The sequence below is a fragment of the Astyanax mexicanus genome, chromosome 10 (assembly GCF_023375975.1).
Source record: "Astyanax mexicanus isolate ESR-SI-001 chromosome 10, AstMex3_surface, whole genome shotgun sequence".
Classification (NCBI taxonomy): domain Eukaryota; kingdom Metazoa; phylum Chordata; class Actinopteri; order Characiformes; family Acestrorhamphidae; genus Astyanax; species Astyanax mexicanus.
This window is the reverse complement of record NC_064417.1, coordinates 28,405,391-28,432,800: the sequence shown is the minus strand read 5'-3', so window position 1 is coordinate 28,432,800 and position 27,410 is coordinate 28,405,391. Positions and strand designations below refer to the sequence as shown.

Genomic DNA, 27,410 nt, shown 5'->3' with positions numbered 1-27,410 from the left:
GTCTCAGGGAGGAAGTGAACCAGTTTGAGCCAGTTTGCTCAGTCTTGGCAGCAGATCGACCCGACATTATCAAATTAACCTCTAAATCTTCAGCCTCTGAACCCGCGGGCTTCTCTCCTCACATACCCAGCGTATACATTACAAACATGGCGAGGATAAAAGACCCTTTTGGGATGGATATTTACAGAAACCTGCAGTTTAAAAGGTCAGTGTGTTCCGCGTTCCCGAAGCTTCTGTCAGCTGTTCGGCCCTGTTTACGCTATTACGACAGTCCACCTTAAATTCTGCAGTAGTTACGCGTTGATGCGGTATAGTCATGGGTGATATTTAAGGTGGAATGGATTATTATGGGTAGAAGTTAGGCAGTGAAGCAGCAGGAGGATGAAGATAGTGGGCTGGTATTGTTTATAGAGCCAGTACTTTAAGTCTTGGTCTAATCCACCTTCAATTCTGTTATAGTTACGGTCTAATGCGGTAACGTTATAGCCGCGTTAAATTGGGTGATATTTAAGGTGGACTGGATAATTGTGGGTAGAAATTGGGCAGCAGGCGGAGGAGAGTGGGCTGGTATTGTTTATAAAGCAGCACTCAAATATCAGTCAGACAGACTGGAATAATATCTGTAATATTTTAGCCAGCTATACCTGTGCTTTAGAGTAATAAATATTCTTTCAGCTATAGTTAAGTGTTATTTCTTTATTTTACTTCATTTAGACAGAGAATCCGGTGTGTTAATGCGTTAGTTAGCATGTGGCTAAACAGCTTGAACAGAGTCCTCAGTTGCTGTTATTGTTATAATCTGCGTTTCTTTAATAACAAGTATTGTGGGCCAGTATGCTGATTAACATATGCAGATATTTTAAGTTTTTAACATTAAACTAATATAAAAGATAACGGCAATGGCAAGGTGAGACGGTGTTTCATCAATCAGTTGTCCCATATAAATGCGATAAATGGTGTAACTGTTATTTTAAAAGCATTTTATTCTAATGGTTTGTGGATGGCTAATGTAATTGCATAATAATTCAGTTACACCATTTTATAAAGCAATAAACTTTGAATTTTTGTTTCACAGAGTATGTTTTTTTATGTCAACTAAACATATTGAGGCCATGGATGATGTTGCCAACATTTATATCACAATGTATTTATTGGTCAATTGGTATAATTCTGATATGTATCAATTATGGGTTATGCCATATTTGCCATATACCATTTTCCACTACAAAAATACATATATATATATTTTTTTTTCCATGTTAGGGCCTTTATGGTTCAACGTTTTTCTATTTGTAGCAAAATGAAAATTCACACAGTTGCCATTTCCCAATAGGATTCTTTCTATCCAGAATAATTTATTTTACTTCAATCCTGCAGATATAAAGTGCATTATTAGTATCATGACATGTTATATCATTGACTTCTATTACAATGTGGTAAAAATCTCAATTGTGGTGGTGCCATTTCATATAGTATGCAATAATAATCATCAAACACAGTACTGTATTCTTAAAATTGTTTCTTTTGTCATATCATCAAGAATATAATGTTCAGAAAAATACCCCTAAATATTGTGAATTTTTTTAAAGCCATATCGCTCACCACTTGTATCAATATGAGCAACATTACAAAGACAGATTAACACTTAAGAACACCCACAAATGATGTGTGCATCTACAAAATTCTGGTAAGATGTTCGGCCAATTCAGGTACTTCACCCAGTAATTAACTTGAGTCAGGGACAGATACAGTAAATTGTTAATATTAAAATTGTGTGAAAAAATTAGTGGATGATGTCTTTACCAAACATATTATATATTGTTTATTTTATTTATTTGCTACTTTTTTTTTACATTAGTTATTTATAGGGGAATACAGGGAAGTTCTGCTGTTTTTTATCTTTAAGATAAAGATTGCTTTTGGAATGTGATTAAACTATCTTTTTCTTTTCTTACATTGTGTGCAGAAGTTGAAGATGCGTATTGGGGACTTTGAGGACTGGCTTCCAACATCAGCACCTTTCACCTCTGTCTCATCCCCAATATCCCTCCAAAGATCAAACCCAGGTGAGGCTCCCTTAGGTGTTTAATTTGTTTATTAGTTTTAAGAAATGTAGGAATAATAAACAATGATTTAATTATTAGTTATTTTAAATTGGACCATTTTAAAATATATATTTATTATTTAACTGTACATCAAAAGGCCTTGCTTGTTATTTATTGTGCAATTACTTTTAAACTGATTTGGCAAGCTTTTTTTTTATACATTACTAACATATATTTTCTCTATTTATCAGGCTCTCTCTTAGGCAGAGTCCTGTGCTACTTTCAATCAGACATCAGCAGTTTTAACACAGACATGGGTGGTAATGAAGGAGGAGGACGTGGATTGGATCGCTGGAGCTTGTTCGGTGCTCGTCCTGTGGTGCAGAAATCCCCCACAGACCCCGGCTCTGACTCCAGCACTTCTGGTGAGAACTAAGAGACGCTCTTTCAGCAAATTTAAATTGCAAATCAATGCATTCTTTCCCAACTAGCCACCAAAATCTTAATCAGGCCTCAAAAAAGGCTGTCTGAATGCAGTGTTTTCTACCTGCTTGTTCATGTTTGGTGCATACAGTGTTATTTTTTTATGGATTTGCATTTGTGATTCTTGAAATACATACTTGACTGACACAGAAATGGACAAATTCCGTATAGATCAGCATAGCACATAACAAGAGCTAAAGTTTGGTAGACACATTTTAAGTGTACTTTTCTTTGACTGTTATAATTTCAATGTTTATACTGAAATCAAAATCATAGCTAATTCATGTGTTTTGCATTGTAATTAATAGGGGCGGTATATAACGTATTAAAATACAGAGAGTATGTTTTTGTAGGTCTTTGTTTATTTGTTTTAAAAACTTTTATTGTACTTAAACTACAGTGATTATTATAAAATTTTTGTAGACAAGCTTGTTCTGCTAAATTTAGAAAAAAATTGGCAAGATATTATAAATATTAATGTAAGATTTTAGTTACATCTGCTAAGTTTTCTGCTTTCTGTAACGTCTCCTTCTGGCCAAAGCTCACTACTAATAACTCCAGTATGCTTGTTCTCAGGGGGATTCAGTCTGCAGTCGTATTTCGGCGTACCGAAATCGACTACACTGGACGGCATCAAGACCCAAGTAAACCTCTCAGTTGAAGATCCAGCCAATTTCAAATCTGCCAAGATCGACGTAGGAGGAGTGGAGGGGAAAAAAGCACCCCCCCACAAACTCAAACACCGGGACATGAACATTCTCACCCCATCCGGCTTCTGACCACTGAATCCACCTTCTCCTTCCCCATTCCCACGTAATGTTCCACAATCTGCTCTGTTTATTATGTTCCCTCTAAATAATCAGGTCTAACAAACAGCATTTAGATAAGCACAGATAAAATCATCATAAAAGTACATTTACACCTTTACACATGTAGATACATTCACACCTAAATAAACCACACCCCTCTGAACCCCCTTCCATCGGTGCCAGACTTCATTGCTCAGATAAAAGCAGACAAACACACACACGTCCAAACAGTTCTGCAACATCTAAACCACACTATGTAGTCAGTGTTAGTCAGAACACCAGAATATCCTGAAGTGAGCTTTGTTAATAGTTGTGGCTTTGAATAGAGTGGATATATCCGCATTCTTTGCATAACAACATATAAATAAATTAAACTATAGAGTACGGATTTATTCAATAGATCAAGCTCATTCTCAAGCCTGTAAACGATAGAACATCCACTTACCGTCTGCCACTTCTGAATGTGATGAAATTTACTGTGCCACTCAAGCAAGACAGACCACTTTGAACAAGATATTTCAATGGTGCACGTGAAACTTGCTCCAGCAGTTGTCCTCCAGCAGTGTAAGGGATAGTGTGCGATATAATGATTTCAGTCAAGTGTAATCAGGGTTTCAGCTTTGTTTGAGCCTTGTTCTCGGCTAAATTAAGGCTCTTTCACAGTAAAAATGGTTTTTGTGGACAAAAAAAAGGTGATTTTAACATAGTAAAGCTCCTTAGCAATGGAAGCTAAAGTTCGCAGTTCTTTGTGGAATAGAATTTTTGCATACAAACTAATTAAGCAGCTTTAGAAAGTCCACTTTCACACATCAGGTAAAAGTGAGCCAAATCAGCCATATGTGTCACATTGTAAAAATCTCTATTGTAATCTTTGATTTGTGGCAAAGCACCTCAGTCTAAATAGCCTAAACGAAATTTATGCAACTTTTAAGTTAAGACGATGGAAAATAAAGGCTGGGGAGAGAATGGAAAATGGATGACAGCAGTGAGTGAGGGTTTTGTTAGCGGGATAATGAGATGACAGACCTCAAACATTAGGAATGTCTCTGTTCAAACTAAACTAGAAGGTTTGTGTTGCAGCTGCTTGGTGTTTCTAATGAAATTGACAAATATGGCCACAAGAGGGTGCTGCTGCAATGTTGAAGAATAATAAAAAACTTAAAAGTGAAGAGTAACGAGGGAGAGAAACTTAAAAAGTGGCCGTGGTTGAACAACATACTCTTTCTACAGTGAGCTGGAACTCATTGTCCATGATGTTGGAAAAGTAATTAAACGCAAACTTCACGTGAAGCGCTGCCCTAATCACATAAGTGTCAGTTTAGGAGCATGAACTGTTCAGATCAATGTCAGATCAGCTCAGATTTGGTAAAAAAGTCTGATTTGGGTCACTTTTACCTGCTGTGTGTAAAGAGCACTTTTTCAGGCTCTCAGGTCTGCTCTGCCATTTATCATCTTTAACTCATTACTGCAGTTCTATAGTCAACTGGTTGACGCTAGTATGTGCTTTTGTGCTATGATCTGAACAAGATCAGCAATTCTGCTTCCATATTAATGCTGATTAGTTGGTCTTTTCATGATACAAGAAGCTCTGATTGGTCAGAATTGTTATAATGCTTCTGTACAACACAGAAAATCAAATAGGTGCCAAATCAAACAGTTTCAAGCTTGGAAAAGTGTGACATAACCAATATTCTCTTTTTTTTTTTAAATTTGGGCGTTTTTTGGTCTGTAAAAAATAAGAATTAGTGTGAAAGGGCCTTTAGAAAGCAAAATTCACTATTTGCTGATAGTTAACTGTGCCAAAGAGTACCTTTTAAGACTAAGCAGTGCATCCCTCATGCTGTCTTGTGTGGCATACTGCTGGAACAGGGTTATACCATTTAAGTGCTTGTTTTGTAAAGTGTGTAAAGTGTGTGTGATGCAACTGATAGCATTCTTACCAGTACGTTTTTCAGTTTCCCAGTCTAAGAATGCATGTTTGAGGTGAGATTGAGGTGTTTGTGTTCCATAGTCCCCCAGCCTCTCAGCAATAGCATTCTGCCGTGTGTATTTTAACATGCTTTAAGCTATATCTACATTGCTGTCAGTGGATTTCTTTGCACCATTTAATGCCAAGCTCATTCCTACCTTTTGTACATTTCCTGCTCCTCACAGTTCTGTAGATTCAGGTTTGTTAAACACTCTGTTCATTAGATTTGCAGTTGCAGCTTTTTTAATGCTGTGTAATGTGTCAGTTCATGACAGTTCATTCACTCTTGCAAATAGTTCCGTTTATACCCTATTACTACATTATTTGTAGTGGTGATTTTGACTCATTATTTCTTTATTTAATTTTAATATTTGTGAAATCACTTTTGCATTCCGATTCGTACATTAACACGCCATGTGTGTACTGAATAACGATATTTTGAGTATGATGCTTAAAATAAAATTTCATTTGCAGTAAAAGCATCACAGTTCTTGATGTGTGTTCCTTTGATTTTGTGATGATAATACTGGATAAAACTGGTACCAGTCCTTCTTTTATGATACTTAAAAACTACTGCTCCAGCTGCTCTTTTTTTCTTTACTAGTGGTCTGTGGATTTGGCTGAGGTAAAAATGCTCTTATGCAGTTTAATACACCTATTTACCCCTGTTATTTTGTCTAGGAATGAAAACATGCACATTTTCCATTGAAATTGGGCTTTTACCATAAAAGATGTAACAGGAACAAATTGTAATTATTTTCTTTAATTATATCTGTCATCAGGAATAAGGTGCATTCCAATAACCACAGTAGACTACTTACGATCCCTTTATTGGGTAATGTTATTGTATCTACAGTACAAACCAATCAGTGTGTTTGTATAGGGAGACTCTGCCAACGTAAGTCACTAAACTGCAGTGTGAAATCAAATCTAACCAGACTAAATGCACAGAATACAGTTTCTGACTGAAACGGGCGGGACAGGGCCAGGTGGAGTGGTTGGGCGAAAATTAATTAATTAAACGTGGCAAATCAGTGGGCCCTAATCATTGCATGAACCCCAGGGCTGCAGCCTAGGCTAGCCTGTGTGTTAATTTGCCCCTGGTGATGAAAGACCCATAAAATACAGCTCTGGGTTTCTTTGATCTCCCCAAATTGAAGTAAGAGTAAGATGGATGATCACAAGCCATCAAAACAAGCTGAACTGATTTGCACCAGGAGTGGCATGAAGTTATCCAAAAGCAGTGTGTAAGGCTGGTGGAGAAAAACATGCCAAGATGCATAAAAACTGTAATTAAAAACCAAGGTTATTTCAACAAATATTTCAGACATTTCTCATTTTCAGTTTTATTTGGAATTTGGGAGAAATGTTGTTTGTAGTTTATAGAAGAAAACATGTTCCTTTTTCTCAAACATACACCTATAAATAGCCAAATCAGATAAACTGATTCAGAAACTGAATGGTCTCTTGTTTTTTTGCGGAGCTGATTACAGTAAATTAAACCCACGCTTCAAAAACCAAAAACACTGCTCAACAGATTCATTTTTACAAACTATACATTTATTTTATAAAACACATATCATAAAGAGCTAACTAATCACAGAGTTAATAACGAGCAGCTGCTAAAACAGTTATTCTCACCTCTCATATAAACCTCAACCATAAATACAAACACTGATTCAGCAGCATCACGCCTCAAAATCTTACCATAAAAAATAAATTCTCATTCTTAATCAAAAAAAAAAAAAAAAAAACAAAGCTGAGGAAAAAGAACAGCTTTACAGTGAGGAATTTCATCATACTTCTAAGTGTTCTGTGATAATCCATTTAAACATCACTCACGTTGTTTATGGAAAGTTATTGTCTGTTAAAGGATAATATATGGCTTGTATACATTCTTCATTGGTTTATATGAGATGTAAAATGAATAGGAAATCTCACATCAATAGCAAATATCACAACTATGTAGAAATTCAGTCATACATACAGTATGTGCTCTTATGCCGGTATGAATAATACGTGAATAAGTGGGAGGTTAGTTGGATGCTTGCGTTTCCTCCGAGCTGCAAAGACTTATTTACACTTTATGTTCAGGGAAGTCGAGCACCGGAACTCAACCAGTAGAGTTTTCCCAACACTGTATGTAAACCTTTAAACCGGAGGCTTTTAAAAGATATTTGTCATCAAGGCACTGGAAGTTTATACTGTGACAGGTAACATCTTAAATATTACTACCCTAAAAGCAATAGTGTACATTTAATATACACCAGCAGTCAGAAGTGCACACACACCTGATTGATTATTTTTTAGTTTTTTTTTATTAATAATAGATTTTTTTATGATTGTTTTTATGATTAAAGGCTAAAAACCTGAAAATGTATTGATAACAAATGAGTAAAAAAAATTAGCCCCATAGTTTTCAGGTAGCCACAATTGGCAAAAGATCTTTATACTGTATCTGCAAAATCAAAAACTATATTTAATATGAGTTCATCTTTAAAAGGAAGTAAAATATACTTTAAATAAGTATATTTAAGTTTGTAACACTTTATAATAAGGGTATATTAATTAACATATACATTATTAATCATTACAAAAGTTTCCTTTTTAATTAACATTATTTTCAACATTCTTAATTTTTTTTTATTTTCGTAATGTTTACTGTCAGTTAATAAGTTGGGACATTATTTCACCATTTAACAATGATTATTATTGTTTTATGTACTGTTAATTTCTGTACTCTTATTTTAAAGTGTTACCAGTTAGTTTAATACAAGTTTATATATGAACTTGATATATATAAAAAGTAACATAACCACCATAATTTAATATATATTATGTAACAAAAAGTAACATAAAATAAATTCTGTTTTATTGTAACTAGTTCAAATTCATACTAACTTATTATCAATTCATTTTTTATTGCAAGATTTGTTAAATATTGGACCATTTTGTTTGTCCGTTCTACATGCAATATTCACACAGCTTTGAAAATCTGTAATAATAATATTAATAATGAAGTACAGTATATATAATATTTAAGAAGTAGAGCAAGTGTGAAGAGAACATACGCAAGTAACATGCAATAGAGTTTGTGCACCTCTGAATAAATTTAAACAGGTTTAGATTTTAAAATGACTGTAAATAAGTATACAAATCTGCTCTAACTGTGGTAAGTTCAGCAATAAACAATCATTTGCAAATTACTGTAATTCTTCATTTTAGTTACTTCTTAATTCCATGTGTATTATTTTGACCAGGGTGATTTTGACCAATCATTTTCTATATAAATTTGATGAATATATATATATATATATATATATATATATATATATATATATATATATATATATATATATATATATATATATATTGTTTGAGTATATTGAATATTTCAGTGAGCACATACTGTAACTACATGTTTGATTCTTTAGTCTTTGAGCAGGTGTGTTTATACTTGTGACTGGTAGTGTAGCAAAAAGAGAAAATTTTAATAAAAAGACAGGTAGTCATCATACAAAAACAATAAAAGTATTGTAATCAAATATAATACAGTCTAGTTCAACACGCCTAAAAATAAACATATTAAAAGGACTTTCCAGTGATGCCATAGAAGAACCATATAATTGTAACGGTATTGGCCTGTAATTGTTTTTTTTTTCACCAGTATCAGCCAATTTCTAGATATTTTAAGATACATGAAAACTGTGATTAAAAAACAGGGTTTTTTCATCAAATATTGATTTCTGAACTCTTAAAACGTTATGAATGTGAACTTGTTTTTTTTTTGCATTATTTGAAGTCTGAAAGCTCTGCCTCTTTTTGTTGCTCCAGCCATTTCTCATTTTCTACAAATAAATGCTCTAAATGACAATATGTTTATTTGGGAGAAATGTTGTCCATAGTTTATAGCATAAACAATGAACAATGTTTATTTTACTCAAACATATACCTTTAAATAGCAAAATCAGAGAAACTGGTTCAGAAACTGAAGTGATCTCTTATTTTTTTCCAGAGCTGTATTTTTTTCTATTTTTTCTGTTTTATTTCTGTATATTTCAGATTTTTTTTCCAATTAATTTAGTTTATTTAGTTTTGTATATTTGAGATGTAACCCTGCTATAGAGTATTCCAATACACAAACAACAGGTCCTTTCATGATGTACAAATTACAAATAAACATTAAAACTTAAAAATTAAAACTTCAAATGAGTAGTAGTTATAATGCTGCCAATAGTAATTGTTCATGGTGTAGTACATTCATATACAAGAAGAAGACAATCTAAATGTTCTTTACAAAATTATCTTTTATGTTTTACCTAATTTTTTACATGTCAATCACAAACCTGGTACAGTTGGTTCCTCAATGGCATTACTCAAAGAACCTTTTGAAGTACCTTTATTTTTAAGAGTGTATTCTACTCAAAATAGTAAAAATACATGATCACACTTATCTCCCTCAGTTATTAAAACATGGCCATTAATATCAACAATTTGAACAACTACAAAAATACATCCAGAGTGACTCAAAAATAAATCTGCCCTAAACTGTGTTTTGCTTAATCAGAGGGAGAATAAAAGAAAAGTGTACATGAGACAACATCAGAAATCTTACAAATGAGCTCTTCAATAGAAACGGAAATCCCATGCCAGACAATCTTACGACACTTTTACAAACTGTCAACTCTCGCAAACGTGGCGATCTCACGTCAGCCATCTTTCCACAGCTCGCCAACAGCTAGCGTCAAACTTCCTCAGCGGAAAATGTGGACGATCGTGATGAATGAGATCCCAGTATGTCCTGCTGACGGGTGCAGGGCCAGTGTACCAGTCTCCAGGTCCTGTGGTGAAGCTGCAGCTGATTGGGCGCTTTACTCCTCCGCTGGCTGGCGGTTTACGGTTGGGAAAGACGCTTTCGTTTGAGTTTCTGGATCATCCCTTCGTCCTTGGAAACAAAGATACCTCCCTTTATCTCCTGATCGGTCCTCTGATATCTGCTGTATCAGAGCTGAACATGCTCATGCAACACTCTCCAAACAAGGGAGCAAAACCTTAAGCCATCCTCCATTCATTCCATTTGTTCCCATTAGAAAAAATCGAAATTCTTTTGGATTAAATAACCCAAATTTGTCCCAGGTATGGAGAAAAAATGCAGCATCCATGGTTTGGTCCAAAATTGCTTTTGATAAAAATACTGTCGGTAATTCTTTGGTTAAGGAACGCTTGTTACAGTCTTATCTTACATTATAAAAAACACACTGTAGGCGATTGTATCAAATCTGCAATATACAGTATACTATATTAATATGTACAGGCATCGTGCTTCAGATTAGTCATCACTGCAAAAAAAAAGAACAACACCGATGTTAGAGACATGAGTACAGTCTATTAACTGTAATTAAGATATTTCAAATACACTCCATGCTTTTAACTCTTAATTCAGGTGGAAATTGGGTGTTTAGAAAGAAGTGTCTCCATCTTATTGTGCCACGCCCACTTTAAAAAAGGATATATTCTTCCTATTTTTTATACAAGTTTTTATACAATAAGTCTATGGGCTATTCAAAACATGTTCATTGAGTTCTTTGCACAAAATCACACTCACACAAAGAGATAAAGAGATCTCACCAGCTCTATTCTTGCCAGTTTCAGTCTTACAGAATGATCCTTTTAAGGGCCCTGACACTTTTATGAGCATTTACCACACATTAGTGTTGGCTTGTGCTAAACAGCAAAACATGAACAAACGAATTCATGCTTAATTTAACTTATTTGAAAGTACGTACATCTATCTTATCTGCTGACCTGCCACGGACAATAGTTAAAGATTCCTCCCTCAGACAAAGTCTGCTAGCTAATCCTGCTGTGTACTGTCCAAGGATCTCAACCAGCAGACTGAAAGGGTATTTCTTCAAGTGATCTAATGGGTTGGGCTCTGGTAGGGGTTGACAGGTGAGGGTTATAGTTAAAGTTACAGGTGAGTTTACATTAAATAGATTATGAGCATACAGTATTTAAAGTAAATGCAGTCTGAAGAAGCTACTGCTGTGGACACTGGTCATAAAGTAGCTAGCTATATTAACCCCACATCTCAACAGGCTCTGATCTGTAATGTTATGTAGCGGTATTAAGAGATTAGCTTAACTAGCTTTTATACTCAGCGCAAAAAGATCTTTGAGAGTGTTGTGGAGCTCCAGACAACTTTTTTTAACCACCTTATATGAAGAGAAGCTCTAACTTTATCGTAAAATCTGATCCATCCAATATCATCCACCCAGTCTTCAATACATCTACTCTTACAATTTTGTAAAAAGAAGCCAATGCCAATACATTGATTTATCCATATAAGGATGTTCTAGTGTAAGTTTCCCTCCACAAAATGGTAAGAGCAGATGTATAGACATTTGGATGAATGATTTATATATATATACTACTTTCAACCACAGATGCAGCACCTCTTCTGTGGAAGACAGTCAATATAAGTGACCCTCTTGTTGTGGGTAAATATAAGATGGATACACACAGTATTAATCAATGAAACACCAGCTTTCAGGTTATAAATGCGTGCTCACCTTGTGCCAACAGCCTGCTATGGGAAGACCATCTGGACCCTGGTAATGAACACACATGAACATAATTAAAGAGTCATACATTATACCTGCATATGTCTAAAGCTTACTAATCTCATGCTCATCAGAAAATCACAACACAAGCACAAACCACATAATCCAACCATGTTTTCTTCAGAAAGCCATACCTTCTTTTAAGCCAAAACCTACTGTTAAAAAAATTGATTAAATTAGTATTGCACTCTTAGCATGGTTCTATTTAGTATTTTAAATGTTTTTGGCTTGTAACAACAGTGGAGCTTAAAACATTTATGTGAGGTTTTAGAAACCTTCTTCAAACTTTATGTTTAAAAAACATGCTGATACTCCACTTGTAAACAAGAGAATATTATTGGTATCATTGCTACTCAGGTAACTGCACTATGTAACTCTGGTGAAGCGGACGCTGCAACATTTTAGCGAGGATATGTCTAAAATCCTCTAATCCTGTAATTCTGTCTCTCTCAGCTTGTCCAGAAAAACATGTCCTTTTGTGATTGGTCAAAACACAAATTAAACTTCACAACCATAGGGGAAGTCGAGGAGCTAATAATGGCCATTTTCATAGTGTGGCTTTAAACATACTCAAAGGTTTCTAAAACTAAACCTGTACATGTGAAGGTCTGCTCTGGTGCATCCCATTTGGAAAAATGCTGTTCAATGAACCACTGAAAGGTTCTTCTGAACAGTGGTTCTTAAGCTAGTTCTTGGGAACCACCAGGCTAAACATTTGCTCCCAACAGATAGGAACTAAGCTAAACTGTGGATTGTTTGAGTGGGGACCATCATTTATGGTTCTTCTATACCAGTCTCTAGAAGCCCCTTTAGAAACAGATCTATAGTAAAATAATTTTTTAGAGCAGTAGGAAGAAGTGGAAAAGGAAAAAAGGAAAGACAACAATCAAAATCAATCACACACAAACAGAGACTTGGAACCGGATTTTTAGAACTTCACTAATAAGGAGGTCTGCCAGTTTAGGCATTTTGAGCTAGAAATCATAAACACTAACATAACAAACATGATGGGACAGCAGTATGTAAACTGATCCCGAAGTTTTACCTCAGGGGACGGCTAGAGTACGCTCACATATGTCTAAATTGTGAGGTGTAATCATATAAGTGAGGTCTAACACCAACCAGAGTGCTTATGGTAAGAACAGGTGAAGATTAGAGAACATGGTCGGTGTCACTGGAACAGCCTTATCATGGTTCATATCATACCTAATTGATCGTTATCAGTTTGTTATCAAAGGGTAAACTGTCTACTTTCCAATTATACAAAGGTGAGATATGGAATTCCACAAGGCCCTATTTTAGGACGGATATTGTTTACACTCCTCCTCCCTTTCTGAGGGAGTTTTCCTTTACTATATATATATTTTTTTATTTATTTCCTGTAATTGTTTTTCGTATATATAGATTTATCATTAGTTGTTTATATTTTTCCTGACCTGTTTCTCTGTCCTTTCCTCTGTACTGCTGTAACATTGTAAATTTCCCCATTGTGGGATTATCTTATCTTATCTGATCTTATCCTTGTCTCTGTTGTTCACTGGAGATTCTGTGTTTTATGTTCAAGTTTTGTCTGATCCTGCTAACACATTTATTTAAAGCTGCTTAGCGATATCAGTTGTAAAAAAGCACTATATAAATAAATTTGATTTGATTTTAGGTACTTAAGGTATCTGCTGTTTCATGATATATTAACTTGCTCATTCCATATAGTGAGTAGGAATACATTCATGCTAAAAACACGCAGTCCTGTTAATCGTAAAATTTGGTTAAGTATTAAACCACAGTGCAGGCAATAATAATAGAGTACCAGTGGGCAGGGAGTCTCGGGCCCAGACTGCCCTCTCTCCCCCGACTGACCTTTACATCCAGCAGAACCCTGTCAGCACAAGCACATACAGTACATACAGAGGACCACCCTCACTACTCAGCTTTACTAACAACCAACCATTCATATCCTCACACACTCACGCATACACACAGACACAGACACACACACACACACACAGAATAAAGAGGAGAATTACAGAATCAAAGAAAGTAAAGAACAGCAGGAAGAAGTGAAGGAGAAATTACACAGACTGGAATGTGGATTATACAATAAAATAACATAATAACTGTTTCTGTTTTAAACACTGATAAAAAAAGATTGTTGATAAATTTGTATAACATGGTTCGACCAATCAGATCTAATTTACACAGTTTCCCCTGATCACAAATATATTCAGTCAGAACTCCAGGCAAGTCTTGTCTGATTGAAAATATCTGAACAAAGAGGAAAGGAACTGTGTACAGGTGATTTTTGCCCGAACCATAATTAACTATGAAACGCACCACAGGACAGGGCTGGTCTAACCCCGGTGGACCCTGCTCTCCTTTCTGCCCCTTCAGCCCTCTCTTCCCCACAGAGCCACGGTCACCCTGCAACAACACACACCAGGTCATCAGATACCATTATATTACAGTATTAATTAAACAACAATACTTATGTACTTGTGTAATACTATGGATAATACACACATTATTAGGAAAAACATTGTATTCATCCAGCTAATATTATGCCAGTCATGCCAATCAGCTCAACCTAAATAGAATGCTTTATTTTTGCTAAATAAATTACATAATATCTATCACATCTTAAATTTTCAAAACAGAAAATAAAAATGAAATCTTGCAGTACCACAACTGTCCACTGGAGGGCAATGGACCACAAATTGAAAAGCACTGTTCAGTTTTATACTGTACCAGACAAAAGTTCAGACACACCTTAAATTCAGTGTTTTTTCATAATTGATAATTGTGTACATTGTAGACTAATACTAAAGTCATCTGAACTATGAAGAAAAAACATTATTATTAATTATTTAGTAAACAAAAATGTTAAACAAATCAGAATATGTTTTAAGACTTTGTTTAAAACTATTTAGTTCACTACATGATTCCTTATGTGTTCCTGGATGACTTCAGTATTATTTAATATGTAGGGAAAAAAAGGAAAATAAAAACATTGAATGAGAACGTTTGACTAGTCCGATATATTAAAAAATAAAAAAATAAAAGTCAAACAAGCTCTGGATATAAATCTACACAGATTCCTCTCCTGAAGAATGTTTATTTGGGTGAGTAAAGCACTTTTGTTTATTTACAGTAAGCTTAAGTTAGCAGCAGCGCTAGCCGCGGTTAGCAGCAGCGCTACCTGTGGTTAGCAGCTGTGGTTAGCAGCAGTGCTAGCCATGGCTAACAGCAGCGCTAGCTGTGGTTAGCAGCAGTGCTAGCTGTGGTTGGCAGCAGTGGTTAGCAGCAGTGCTAGCTGTGGTTAGCAGCTGTGGTTAGTAGCAGTGCTAGCCATGGCTAACAGCAGCGCTAGCTGCTGTTAGCAGCAGCGGTTAGCAGCAGCGCTAGCTGTGGTTAGCAGCAGTGCTAGCTGTGGTTAGCAGCAGTCAGTGCTAGCCCCGGTTAACAGCGCTTAGTGATAGTAAATGCTACCTGACAGTGCTTTACTGAGGAAACCATGTAGTCCCAGGTAGCTAATTTTACCACGGTAAACATGCAAATTACAGTCCAAAATACTCCCCTTTAAGCAGCAAAAGAGCTAGCGCTACGGTTAGCAGCTAATGATAATACTGCTGAAGTCTCGATGTTGGAGAAACTTCACTGAAACTCCTGTATAACGCTGCACTTCAGCAGAGTAGCTTTACTCCTTCTTACAACCTAGAATTCATGCTTAAGGCACACTGGATTAAAAGGCACACTGACGATTTTTGGGAAAATTAAGGGAATTTAAGTGCGCCTTATAGTGCAAAAAATACGGTGTTATTTTTGATCTAGCAGATGTTCTCTAAATTATGCAAAAAAAAATACATGTTGAACGTCCCATGCAAACAAACAAGTGACTCATACAGAAATCAATTCTGCATTTAATGCAGGAGATCCAACACACTTATCCCACAGCCCAGTGCAGTGTTCTATAGCTTCCATGAGACATGGCATTAGTCATGGGACACAATACTATAGGTTCTAAAGATATTATCCCATTATATGTGGCACAACAGTGCATACGTATGCTGTGGTACATAGTTTAATATTAAATTTAGATTGTTTGATCTGCAGTTTATAAACTAAAAGCCACTCAAGGTTCAGTATGTTACCATGATTTTACCACTGGTTAGGAGGTGTTTAAGAACAATAATAATGGGACACAGTACCAGTTCCTTTCTCATGTTATGACATATTAATACTGAATATAGAGGTTATATTGTATACTGTACCTTGTCTCCTTTCTCTCCCATTTCTCCTTTATCTCCTACAAGCCCAGGAAAACCCTGTAAACATCACACAACACACATTAGTGAATAAGACACAGTAAGAGACTCAAAGTGTCAAAGAGAAAAACTCACACTATAATCAAACACTTACATCTAACCCAGGCTCTCCCTGCTTTCCCTATGGAAATAAAACATATTTTATTATTAGTGTACACTGTTATTTATCAAATTTCATAATAAACAAATACAGAATACATTGATCAATTGCTCAATTCATAAGCATCAATGTCCAAAGCTCTGGAACTGTGATTAAACTTATAATTAATTGGCACATTCTGTAGCTACAGTATATTATTGTATTAAGCATTAATTTATTTTAATGCACTTACCTTTTCACCTTTAGAGCCAGGAAGACCAACCAACCCTGCTGGACCCGTGGGTCCCTGAGGACCATGCAGACCCTAGAAAAGATTAATAATCACATAAAGGTTTGATAGATTCACCCATTTTAACATTAATCCTTCATTAATGAATGAATGATGATATTCTCACCTGGGTTCCTGGAGCCCCAGTATCTCCCTTCTCTCCTCTGATGCTCTCTCCTGGATCTCCCTGAAACCACAAATCAAATGGTGATGATTTATATAAATTAGCAGTTTGCCAGTTACTATAAATAGGGCAAAATAATCAGTGATGTATGTGTAACTCAGCCCCATTAGAAAACAATGGATAATAGATCTGTGATACTTACTTTTGGACCAGGCATTCCATGGTGACCCTAAAAAAAGTGAATATTGCTTAAAAGTGGACACGATAAACTGAGTCTTAGTCATAATAATATTTCCAAAGAACTCACCACATACAGTCATACTAATGTCATCCAGACTCAGAAGGAACACATGGAGAAGCCAGTAGTAGCTTTAAAGCATTTAGGCACTATTATCTGGGTTTCTGCTAACTTGCAGTTTCTGAGGCTGGTAATTCTGAAGAACTTATTCTGTGCAACAGAGATAATTTTTTGTCTTCCATTTTTGGGGCGGTCCTGATGAGTGCCAGTTTCATCATAACGTTTTTTATTGTCTTTTTGACTGCATTTGAGGATAATTTCAAAGTTCTTGAAAATTTTTTAATTCACTGAGCTTAATTTTAAAAAGTATTTTTTTCTTTAGTTAGGTTCTTGACGTAGTATTGATTAGAATATTACTCAAATAGAGCTATTCACTGTATTCCAACTAACTGAAAGCCATTACCTCATAAAGTTGACTGAGAAAATGCCAATAATTCCATATTTTTATATTCATAGTTTGGGTCAATTTAGTATTAATTTACAATGCAGAAAAAAAAAAAGAAAAACACAAAGTTTAAGGTGTGTCCAAATGTTTGGCTGGCACTGTATGTGTGTTTAAAGCTCTAACTAATAAGTTAACTAGGAAATAAATTAATTTGTATTTATTAATTAGTTATGTAAACTGTCTCAGAACAAAACAAAAACAATTTTGACAGCCAGATGCTGCCATTCATGATCACCTACAGCACATTATTCACTGTGGGTGGCAGTGTTATTATTCCCTGTAGAGAAGATGTGTTGCCAATAGAATAGGACTGCCTGGAGCAGATAAACTACATCAACATACTGGCACCATGCTTAATGCCAGCCATAAGTGCAAGTGTGTTCTCTGGAATGAAGGAACTCCATCCAATAATATTGTGGGATGAGGTGGAGGGTGAATCAGCTAAAACCATAATCAATAAGGATTACAGTAGGCCTAAAATTAATTTGATAAAATGCAATGTTGACAAACAATTTTCAATAATAAAATGTGTCAAATATAAAGAGCTCCATCTCCAAATTTCCAAATTTCCATGACTTTTCCAAAACTTTCTGGGTATTTTTATTTTTCCAAACCGGGCCTGGAAATTGCTGTTTTGAAATTCCATGACTTTTCCTTTTCATGACTGTACGAACCTTAAATATAAGTAACTCACCATAAATCCAGGGGGTCCTCTGGGACCTGGCGGTCCTGGTGGTCCTGGCTGAGAAATCATTTGAACCTGGACACAAATATAACCGCAATTACGGAGACGTCCACCGCTCGTAGTTACAAACAATAATGACGGGCTGTAAACATCTCAATATCCAATACAAATAAACATATAAAATCTGCTCAATCACAGCTGCAGCACTTCAGCACTGACCATATTGTCCTCCAGCCAGCTGTCTCCCTTCTCTCCTTTCGGCCCGTCCATTCCCTGAGAAACAAACAGGTGTTTTTTATACACATAAACACACTGCTGCAGAAATATCAATAACGCTGAGCAGAGCGGATGATGAAGATGATGGAGTATGGAAGGATTACATACAGCTGGACCGGACAGCCCCATCTCTCCTTTCTCTCCTCTCTCTCCTGGAGTGCCTGGGTCTCCCACCTCGCCTTTCTCCCCCTAATCATAACCAAGCAAAGACAATAAAAATGATCATCTGTCTGTTTTATTACTGTATAATCTCATATGGCAAACATGAGCTTCCTTTGATCCTTTTACTGCTGCAGCTGCATCTTCAATTTATCAATCTATCTTTTTTACAGCAATTTACATCAGAAATGCATTTAAGATCAGGTTAATAAAACAGTTGAGATGCTTTTAAAACTATTGTAAAGCACTTAAACTATACAAACAATCTATTGGCCTGTTGCGTTCAAGCCCTCTGTTTAGTTTTTTGATTGTCTCTCTCTCTCTAGGTCTCCCGCCACAGGAAGTGCTGCTGACTCCACCAACTGTTGACCAATGGGAGGCCTGGCCTGGAGTATTGGGGAGGAGCCAAACTTTTAAATGCAGTCCAAGATGGCTTGCTGGGAAGAGAGGGTTGTTGGTGCAAGTTTGGTTTATAATAGCTTGTGTTAGAGCTGCTCAGGTTGGGTATTTGAACAGTGTTTTCTTTTATATTGTTTTACTTTTGCTTTACTCTTTGTTTCAGGGATTTGTGTTGGGGGTTTTATGTAGCATATCTGTAGATTCTAACTTGGTTTTATACTATTTATATGATTGTTTGTGCCAACTGGGGTTTCAGGTAGGTGAGTTGTTTGGTATGTTTTAAACCATGTATGTCTCTTCTGGCCAGGAAAATTAGCTTTAATTTAGTGTAGTTAACTTTTAATAAGATTGTTTGTGCCTTTGAAGTTGACCTAGGTGACTTGACTAAGTTGCATTTCAAGGTTAAGAAATTTGCCCTGTCTCCAACAAGCGATGTAGTCTCTTTTGTGGTTATCCTTGGGCTGGCTCTGTTTCTTTTGTTTTATCCATTTGGTTTTAACCATGTCATTGTGATTCCTAAATAAAAACCTGAAGTAAATGTCTGTTAATCTTTTAGTCCTTCCTTTGTTGTAACTTCTCCACTGTAATGTGTTCTTTGTTGTGTATTTAAGTCAGTAGGGAATTGCTTTGTTTGGTTTGTTTTTGTCGTGTGTGTATATACAGCTTTTTCGGTGAAGTCCAACACTGTAGTCAGTGACTTGAGTCAATGTTAAATTTCCATTTGAAAAGACTGGATTTCATCAGGTCTGACTTTTTTTCTAGTGTCTCTTTTTGGAAATGCCTGGTTTAGGGTCATACCTACCTTTTTGTAGGGTGTTTGTTACAGTACTTATTCAGTCTTGGTATTTGTTTTTAGGATCTTTCCTTTGGAAATACTTTTTTTGTAGGTTCTGTTGTGTAGGAGATTCTGTTTGGTCAATTGCCAATCTTTACCGTCTGGCATGTGCTTGCAGTTGCTAAAATGTGCTTATTTATGTTCATTGTGTGCCTAACATTTTGATCTTGCATCTAGTGCTGCTGACTCCAACTGTTGACCAATGGGAAGCCTGACCTGGAGTACTGGGAGAGGAGCCAAACTTTTAAAAGCACAGTCCAAGATGGCTGCTGGAGAAAGCGGACTGTTACCATTTGCTATCTTTAGTTTGATAAATTATTTTGCTTATTAGTTACCCAGTTATTGGAGTATTTTACCAACATGTTCCTTTAGTTGTTTTAATGAGTTTTTATACTTCAAGGATGTGTTGAGTTTTAAGATATTTTACCTGTAGATTCTAATTTGTTTTGTAAGAGTGGTTGTACCCATTGGGGTTTCAGGCAGGTACAAAAATGCACATTTCACACCTTGTAGGTCTCTACTGTAGTATTTTGTTTTTTGGCTAGGGGAGTTTAGTTTAGTTTGCTTTGCTTGCCAGTTTGGTTTATGATCTAGCTAGCTATTTTGTAACTCAGAGAAGGAAAGTGTTTTTTATGTTTTGTTCTGTTTCTTTCTTTGTCCATTTTCTCCCAGTGATATACTTATTATAACATTTTTAGAATGTGTGCCTGTTTTTAATAAAAAGCTCTTTTACCTTTTGCCTCATGTCTTACCTGCTTTCACTTTTTTTTTTTTTTTTTTTTGTAAAATGTCACATGTTGACTCCAAAACCGGTAGAAATAAAGTGGGATTATGACTAGGCCTATGTCTAAATATTTTAACACACCGTTCTAATGTTTAGTTACTTTAAGTTGCACCAATTGCAGACACAACTGTGCAAATCAATACATGTATACACTGCTGGTCTAGTCCCTGTAGAAATATAGCAGATTAATTAGATTATATGCCATGCCTAAAGCCAGCCATGAGTGCACTTTGGACTGATGGTGCTCCAGCCCATACTGTTAGGGTTGTGATAATCATCCAACATCCTGCTCTCTAGACATAACTACAATAAAATTCTCAAAGCATTGATCCAAAATTAACCAACAAAAGTGGTATAAATGATTACATTTATGATGCTTGAACCCCCTGCCAGTACCATGCTGGAGGAAAAGGTCCCATAATTCACCTCACCTTGCCATGAGCACATGCCACATTAACTTCATTTACAATTAACATCCCACAACTGTGTGTGGTGGTCCCTAGCTGTCACCTGAGGTAACATTTAATCTATGTACATACTGCTATGTCTTCTGGCTTTTCAGTGTCTAGTTAAAATTTCTCAAATATTTAAGTGATTCACAATGTACACAAAAATATTACCCTCTCGCCGTCAAGTCCAGCAGGTCCAGGAAGTCCCAGTTCTCCCTGAATTACCAAGAGGATACATACAATGTTATACAGGGTAATCAAACATAATTAAACATAATTAGCTATCATTGTCTTTAAACTCATTACTCAGAACATGTTTAGCTCACCTTGTGACCATCCTTTCCAGGTGGTCCTGGAAGTCCTGGAGGACCAGGGGGTCCCTATAAGAAAATCAATAAAATTGTATGAGCTTTTCCATCTTTTTTTTTTTTTTTTTCATTTTAATGTTCAAATGTTCATAGTTATCAAAAAGTCATCTTGTTCAACTTATGGAAATCTTAACTGCACTTTTGAATACAGCTCTGGAAAAAAAAAGAAACACTTCAAAATGATCAGTTTCTCTGATTTAATTATTTACAGGTATATATTTGACTAAAATGATTACTAACAACATTCCTCCCAAATATCAAATCAAAATATTGTCATTAAGAGCATCTATTTTCAGAAAATGAAAAATAGTCAAAATAACAAAAAGTGCTTCTAGGGCTTTCAGACCTCAAATAATGCAAATAAATCAAGTTAATGTTCATTTAGAAACAAAAATACTAATATTTTTAGTATTCAGAAATCATTATTTGTTGGAATAACCTTGATTTTTAATCATAGCTTTCGTGCATCTTGGCATGCTCTCCACCACTCTTTCACACTGCTTTTCGGTGACCTTGTGCCACAACTGGTGCAACAATTCAATCAGTTCAGCTTTCTATCATTATTCACACTCAGCGTAAGGGTGCTTGCATGCATAATTGGTTCTGCTATAATTTTGAATGCAGGTTATTATTTAAACACAGAAACACACCCGTTATTAAAATGATTTCTTGATGTTAGATGGATGAGAGAATCATAACTGTCACTCCATGCATTTATTACTATTACCGAGACACTGATGGTGTGGATTGCCTGCCGGGGAAAAGTACAATGTATTTATAGTAAAAGTAGATGTAACCTTGTCTAAAAACAAGGTTCTATTTTCAAAATTGGTTTGCAGTGGAAAAAAGGCCAATATGTGCTTGAGTTTATTGGTTAAAGTATAAAATTGTACTGTAAGTAGTTTGCCTTCTTTGTATCTGTACTTCATTTACCTGAAAAGCATCTAGAAGCTTGTCATTGAAGGCCATGACATCACTGGAGCCCGGTGCACCTTTCTCACCAGGAGGACCCTGCCATTATTAAATACAGCAAAAAGGGGGAGTCAGGTCAAGAACAATTCATATCAGGATTAAAAAAATAAATAAATAAACACATACAGCTGGAAGTAATTCAATTCATTTGTGTTTATTGTCAAAAAAGTCTACAATTGTAACTTACAAATAGTAATAAATCTAAATATTTTTGTTTGTTCCTGTAGTGGACCTGTTTTTTATTTTTTCATGACAACTAATATTATACAGCTCTGGAAAACAATTAAGAAACCACTTCAGTTTCTGAATCAGTTTCTCTGATGTTGCTATTTATAGGTGTATGTGCGAGGACAATGAACATTGTTGTTTTATTATATAAACTACAGACATTTCTCCCATTTGGAGCATTTATTTGCAGAAAATGAGAAATGGCTGAAATAACAAAAAAGAAGCAGAGCTTGCAGACCTCAATAATGCACAAAAAACTAGTTCATATTCATATTCAAGTTTTAAAAGTTCAGAAATCAATATTTGGTGGAATAACTCTTGGCATGTTCTCCTCCACCAGTCTTACACACTGCTTTTGAATAACTTTATGCCACTCCTGGAGCAAAAATTCAAGCAGTTAAGCTTGATTTGATGGCTTTTGATTGTCCATCTTTCTCTTGATTATATTCCAGAAGTTTTTTAATTTGGTAAAATCAAAGAAACTCATAATTTTAAAGTAGTCTCTTATTTTTTTCCAGAGCTGTAAATAATATTATTTCACTGTGCTAATCTCAGTGTTTAATTCAGTGGTTTTCACTCAACTCACCATTTCACCCTGCAGTCCACTTTCTCCAGCATCTCCTTTATCACCCTAAAGAAACATACAGCCAAGTCAAGTTAAGATATACTGTAAATAAAACAACTGCTATCAACCATTAGTTTAAACCAGTAATTTCTCCGTCCAGGTTTACCTTCAGCCCAGGAAAGCCGTCCATTCCTCTTTCACCTTTAAATCCTGGATCACCCTGTTCTCCCTGAAAAACACACAAATATCCCTTAAAATCATTTCTCAACCAGGCCACTGAGAGAGAGGATGAAGTCTGGCACCCATATTGAATATTGTGCTTCCTTTTCATTAAGAGTGCATCACTCTTTGGCGTGATGAGGGAAAAGAGCACCATCTACCCACCCAGAGAGAGCAAGACCAATTGTGCTCTCTCAGGGCTCTGGCAGCTGACAGCAAGCTGCATGACCGGGATTCAAACCTGCGATCTCCCAATCATAGTGGCAGCGCTTTAAACCACTGGACCACTCAGTGCCCATTTCTTTTCTTTTTAACAGGAAAAACATGTAAGTGTGTTTGCAGTGCAGCTTGAAAGATGAAAGAGGAAGAAATGAAAAGGAACAAAATGAACAGCAATGCAATGAACAGCTGCACCAATCCAAGAGCAGGTCTATGAAGAAAACCAGGAACAGTGGAGAGGGAGAAAATGGAATGTAGTATAAAAGAATAAAAGAAGGAAGAGATGATGAAAGGGAGTGAGATCAGGCCGTTAGAGTGGGAGGGATTTGCAGTTCTTCATTAGGAATCATTCCAGAAGCAGGAGGTCATTACTTTCAAGTGGATGAAAGGGATTCATCAGGTAACACAGCACAGAATAAATGAAGGAATTAATAAATTAATATAAAATGAACCGCTGACCTTAGACCCGGGAGGTCCCTGAGGGCCTGGATAACCGAGCGGACCGTCTTCACCCTGAGTGACCACCAGGGACCATGAGGTGTTAGTTTGAGACACAATGTGAACACAATGACACACACACAAACACACACTAAATACACTTACACTCTCACTCACAATCACTAATACACACATTATTCATCTCACTAATGGATATCAGGGCAACTTCAAATAAACAAAAAGCCTTCATCCCCTCATTAGGCCACTAACGAGCGCTCATATAACGTGAGGCGTCATTATTAACAATCAGACTTGTTTTTGAGGACGACTGATGCTGAAAACCAACGACAGATTTTCACAGTCTCACAAACACCAGCATGAAACATCTGCATGCTGTTCACATTTACTGTACTGAGGAAGACCTGATGCTGTTCCACAGAATGGAGGTCTAAAGATGTTTTTTCAGGCTTATCTCAATCTTCTGCTTCATTAACTTTGAGTAGAATAACACACACATTTATTTTAATGAATACTTCTTAGATACATAAACAGCCTGGCAAGCTGGTTAAGGTGGTTGAGAAGGTTTGGTCTTGACCATTTAAAGGTATGGTTTTGTTAAGGATTGATGGTTTTGTCAAAGCTTGACTCAAGCTGGTTGACCAACATGACTAGCTACACAAATTTTGCAGCTTGTAATGGTACAGAAATAATCCTCCAGGAACGTTTTGAAAACGTGTGACAATAGTAGTTTGCATCACAACAGTATTAGAAAGTTTCTCACATAAATATTAAACATTCACAGAATTGATGTGACCTTTAATAAGACCATCCAGATAAACATCCAGAAAACTTGAAAGATTGAAAGTTCTAAGAATGTTAACTGTAAGGTTCAGAAAATGCTGGTCAACTAGCATAAACAACTATGACCAAAATCAACTGAAACAAACACTATGCCGTACAAGAGCTGGTTAACCAGCTAGCTTTCCTGAATAAGAAATCTCTGACATCTGGATGACCAGCTTTCCAACCACCCTGACAATCAAATATTGGTTTAAACTGCATTTTTTAACAGGAATCTCACTAATAATTCTTCAAAAAGTCATGGGCCACATTTTCATGTTTAAAAATACAGAAACGCACAGATTCTCAGATATAGAGTTGGATATTAAAGACATTGGAATATCAAAATTAGCCAAACATTTGTAGAATTTATACTACTCAGTCATATATTTGTAAATACCTATAAATCACTTTTGTCAGTGTGGGCAGTGTGCCAACACCTGCTGGAAAATGAAATCCGCATCTCCATAAAAGTTGTCAGCAGAGGGAGGCATGAAGTGCTGTAAGATTTTGTGGAAAAAAACTGCACTGACTTTAGACTTGATAAAACACAGTGGATCAACACCAGCAGATGACATGTCTCTCCAAACCATCACTGATCATCAGTCAATTCTGCATTTCATTTGGAAATCAAGAAACCAGATTCTAGAGGCAGAGTGGAGAGACACACAGTCCAAGCTGCTTGAGGTCTAGTGTAAAGTTTCCACAATCAGTGATGGTTTGGAGAGACATGTCATCTGCTGGTGTTGATCCACTGTGTTTTATCAAGACCAAAATCAGTATAGTGTTTTCCCAGAAAATCTTACAGCACTTCATGCTTCCCTCTGGTGACAACTTTTATGGAGATGTAGATTTAATTTTCCAGCAGGACTTGGCACACTGCCCACACTGCCAAAAGTACCAATTGGTCTTATATAATATTTTATTTTCTGAGACACTGATTTTTGGGTTTTCATTGAAGAAATTAATGCTTAATGCTATATAATATATGATTTTCACATTTGTAACTGATTTACTGACTCTACAATCATTGGTTTGGAATCAGTGGAATATTGTTAATGATAATCAATAGTATGCAACAGATTTATAGCATACATAGTTTGTAAATCATTAAAAGGATAAAGAAATATTCAAATGTTTTATACACTACATGGTTCATTATGGACCCAAAGGAGTGCACCTTATATTTATGCGATTGCTTCATTAAAAAAAAAAATAAAAAGAGAGAGCAGGATTAGTATCTTTCTTACTGGATCTCCTGGTAAGCCTCTGGGTCCCTGTGGGAGGAGTGAGATAAAGTTAATTGTACTGTGATGAAGATATAAATGAACAGTTGTTTTTGGTGTCTTTGTATGAAAGCTAGAGCACAAACCTCCAATCCATCACGACCAGGAGAACCCTATAGAGAAAAGAAGAGAACGGGGAGAGAGATTAATGGAGATATTTTAATGCCGTTGTATCACTCCATGAAATCCAGTGATCTAACAGATCTACCAACCCTGGTAAATAAAGAGTTAAAGTTGAATCAGGTATCAGGTGTGTTTCAGCAGGAAAAGCACAAACTGTAGCAGAAATATTGTCCTCCAGGCTAAAATTTGCCTGCCCATGCTTTAGTCCAAATCTGGGCTTTTTTTTTTTTTCTTTTCACAAACCGGGGCCACACCCTTTGGTTTTCCATACCCGGCCCTTCACATATCCACCAGGTTCAGAATAAACTGAACCTACACTTGTTCAAACCCAAAACAGACTCAATTTCTCTTAATGAAAAAGAAAATGGTACTGCAAAAGTATGGCAAATTAGTAATTAGGTAATTAGTCTATAAACCAAATAGCAATAGTTTGTTGTATTAAGTGAATTTAAATTTGCAACCAGATTCTGTACAGTAACCCTTGTGAAAAGGAAGAATACTTAGAATCATTAAAAGTAAAGTATTTTAATAAAACTGAGCCTATACTAAATACAATGGTATCACCATTGGTAACTTGTACAGAGATGTGTGTATTTTGCACGTCCACTAGAGGTCAGTGTTTCACTGTGTGTCTTGTAGTAGATTCTCATTGGCTCATCTCTCTTGATTCCAACAGTAAAACACAACTTTCATGTTAAGCCTGTCAATACATTTTTTTCTTCTTCATCCTTTATTACATACACTATACTGTATGTCTAAAAAGTCTTATCTATGTTTTATAGCATTATCAGACAATTAAACAAAAACATTGTAAAACAATACGTTTTTTGTTTATTGTTCTTTATAGGACTCTTATTGGTGTAGTGCAAAGCAGACACACAGAGTGGGAATTGAACCCCAGTCTCCCGCATGTTGTAAAGCGCCACACCAACCAACTATAGTATAGTATAGACAGATTTTTATATTCATTACAGTTATAAGTTTATAAGTTCTAATTAATTTTATTTCAGAACCATTTCTGCTTTGAATGTGGACAAGTAGCAGTCCTCACTTCTACACTCAATAAAACAATACAATCATAT

The 27,410-nt window shown here is 35.8% G+C and overlaps 2 protein-coding genes across 2 annotated transcripts in view; one reads left to right on the top strand and one right to left on the bottom strand.

The window, feature by feature from the left end:
• On the top strand, positions 1–5,050 carry LOC103031089 (putative monooxygenase p33MONOX). Its single transcript, XM_007229899.4, has 4 exons — positions 1–205; positions 1,967–2,066; positions 2,297–2,470; positions 3,105–5,050. Exons 2-4 carry the CDS (start codon positions 1,976–1,978, stop codon positions 3,305–3,307), a joined length of 468 nt encoding a protein of 155 aa, XP_007229961.2. The 5' UTR covers positions 1–205; positions 1,967–1,975; the 3' UTR covers positions 3,308–5,050.
• A 1,794-nt stretch (positions 5,051–6,844) lies between these two features.
• col23a1a (collagen type XXIII alpha 1 chain a) overlaps positions 6,845–27,410 on the bottom strand; it is a 225,211-nt gene continuing 204,645 nt past the window's right edge. The window contains exons 12-31 of the mRNA XM_049483808.1: positions 26,292–26,318; positions 26,170–26,196; positions 24,101–24,154; positions 23,370–23,432; positions 23,225–23,269; positions 22,372–22,449; positions 21,397–21,450; positions 21,242–21,286; positions 18,553–18,633; positions 18,388–18,441; positions 18,178–18,243; positions 16,943–16,969; positions 16,744–16,803; positions 16,581–16,652; positions 16,343–16,369; positions 16,195–16,248; positions 14,261–14,347; positions 13,737–13,805; positions 11,879–11,917; positions 6,845–10,251 (exon numbers count right to left, since the gene is read on the bottom strand). Of these exons, the coding sequence (XP_049339765.1) occupies positions 10,201–10,251; positions 11,879–11,917; positions 13,737–13,805; positions 14,261–14,347; positions 16,195–16,248; positions 16,343–16,369; positions 16,581–16,652; positions 16,744–16,803; positions 16,943–16,969; positions 18,178–18,243; positions 18,388–18,441; positions 18,553–18,633; positions 21,242–21,286; positions 21,397–21,450; positions 22,372–22,449; positions 23,225–23,269; positions 23,370–23,432; positions 24,101–24,154; positions 26,170–26,196; positions 26,292–26,318 (1,080 nt within the window). The 3' untranslated portion in view covers positions 6,845–10,200. The remainder of the gene's footprint in view (positions 10,252–11,878; positions 11,918–13,736; positions 13,806–14,260; positions 14,348–16,194; positions 16,249–16,342; positions 16,370–16,580; positions 16,653–16,743; positions 16,804–16,942; positions 16,970–18,177; positions 18,244–18,387; positions 18,442–18,552; positions 18,634–21,241; positions 21,287–21,396; positions 21,451–22,371; positions 22,450–23,224; positions 23,270–23,369; positions 23,433–24,100; positions 24,155–26,169; positions 26,197–26,291; positions 26,319–27,410) is intronic.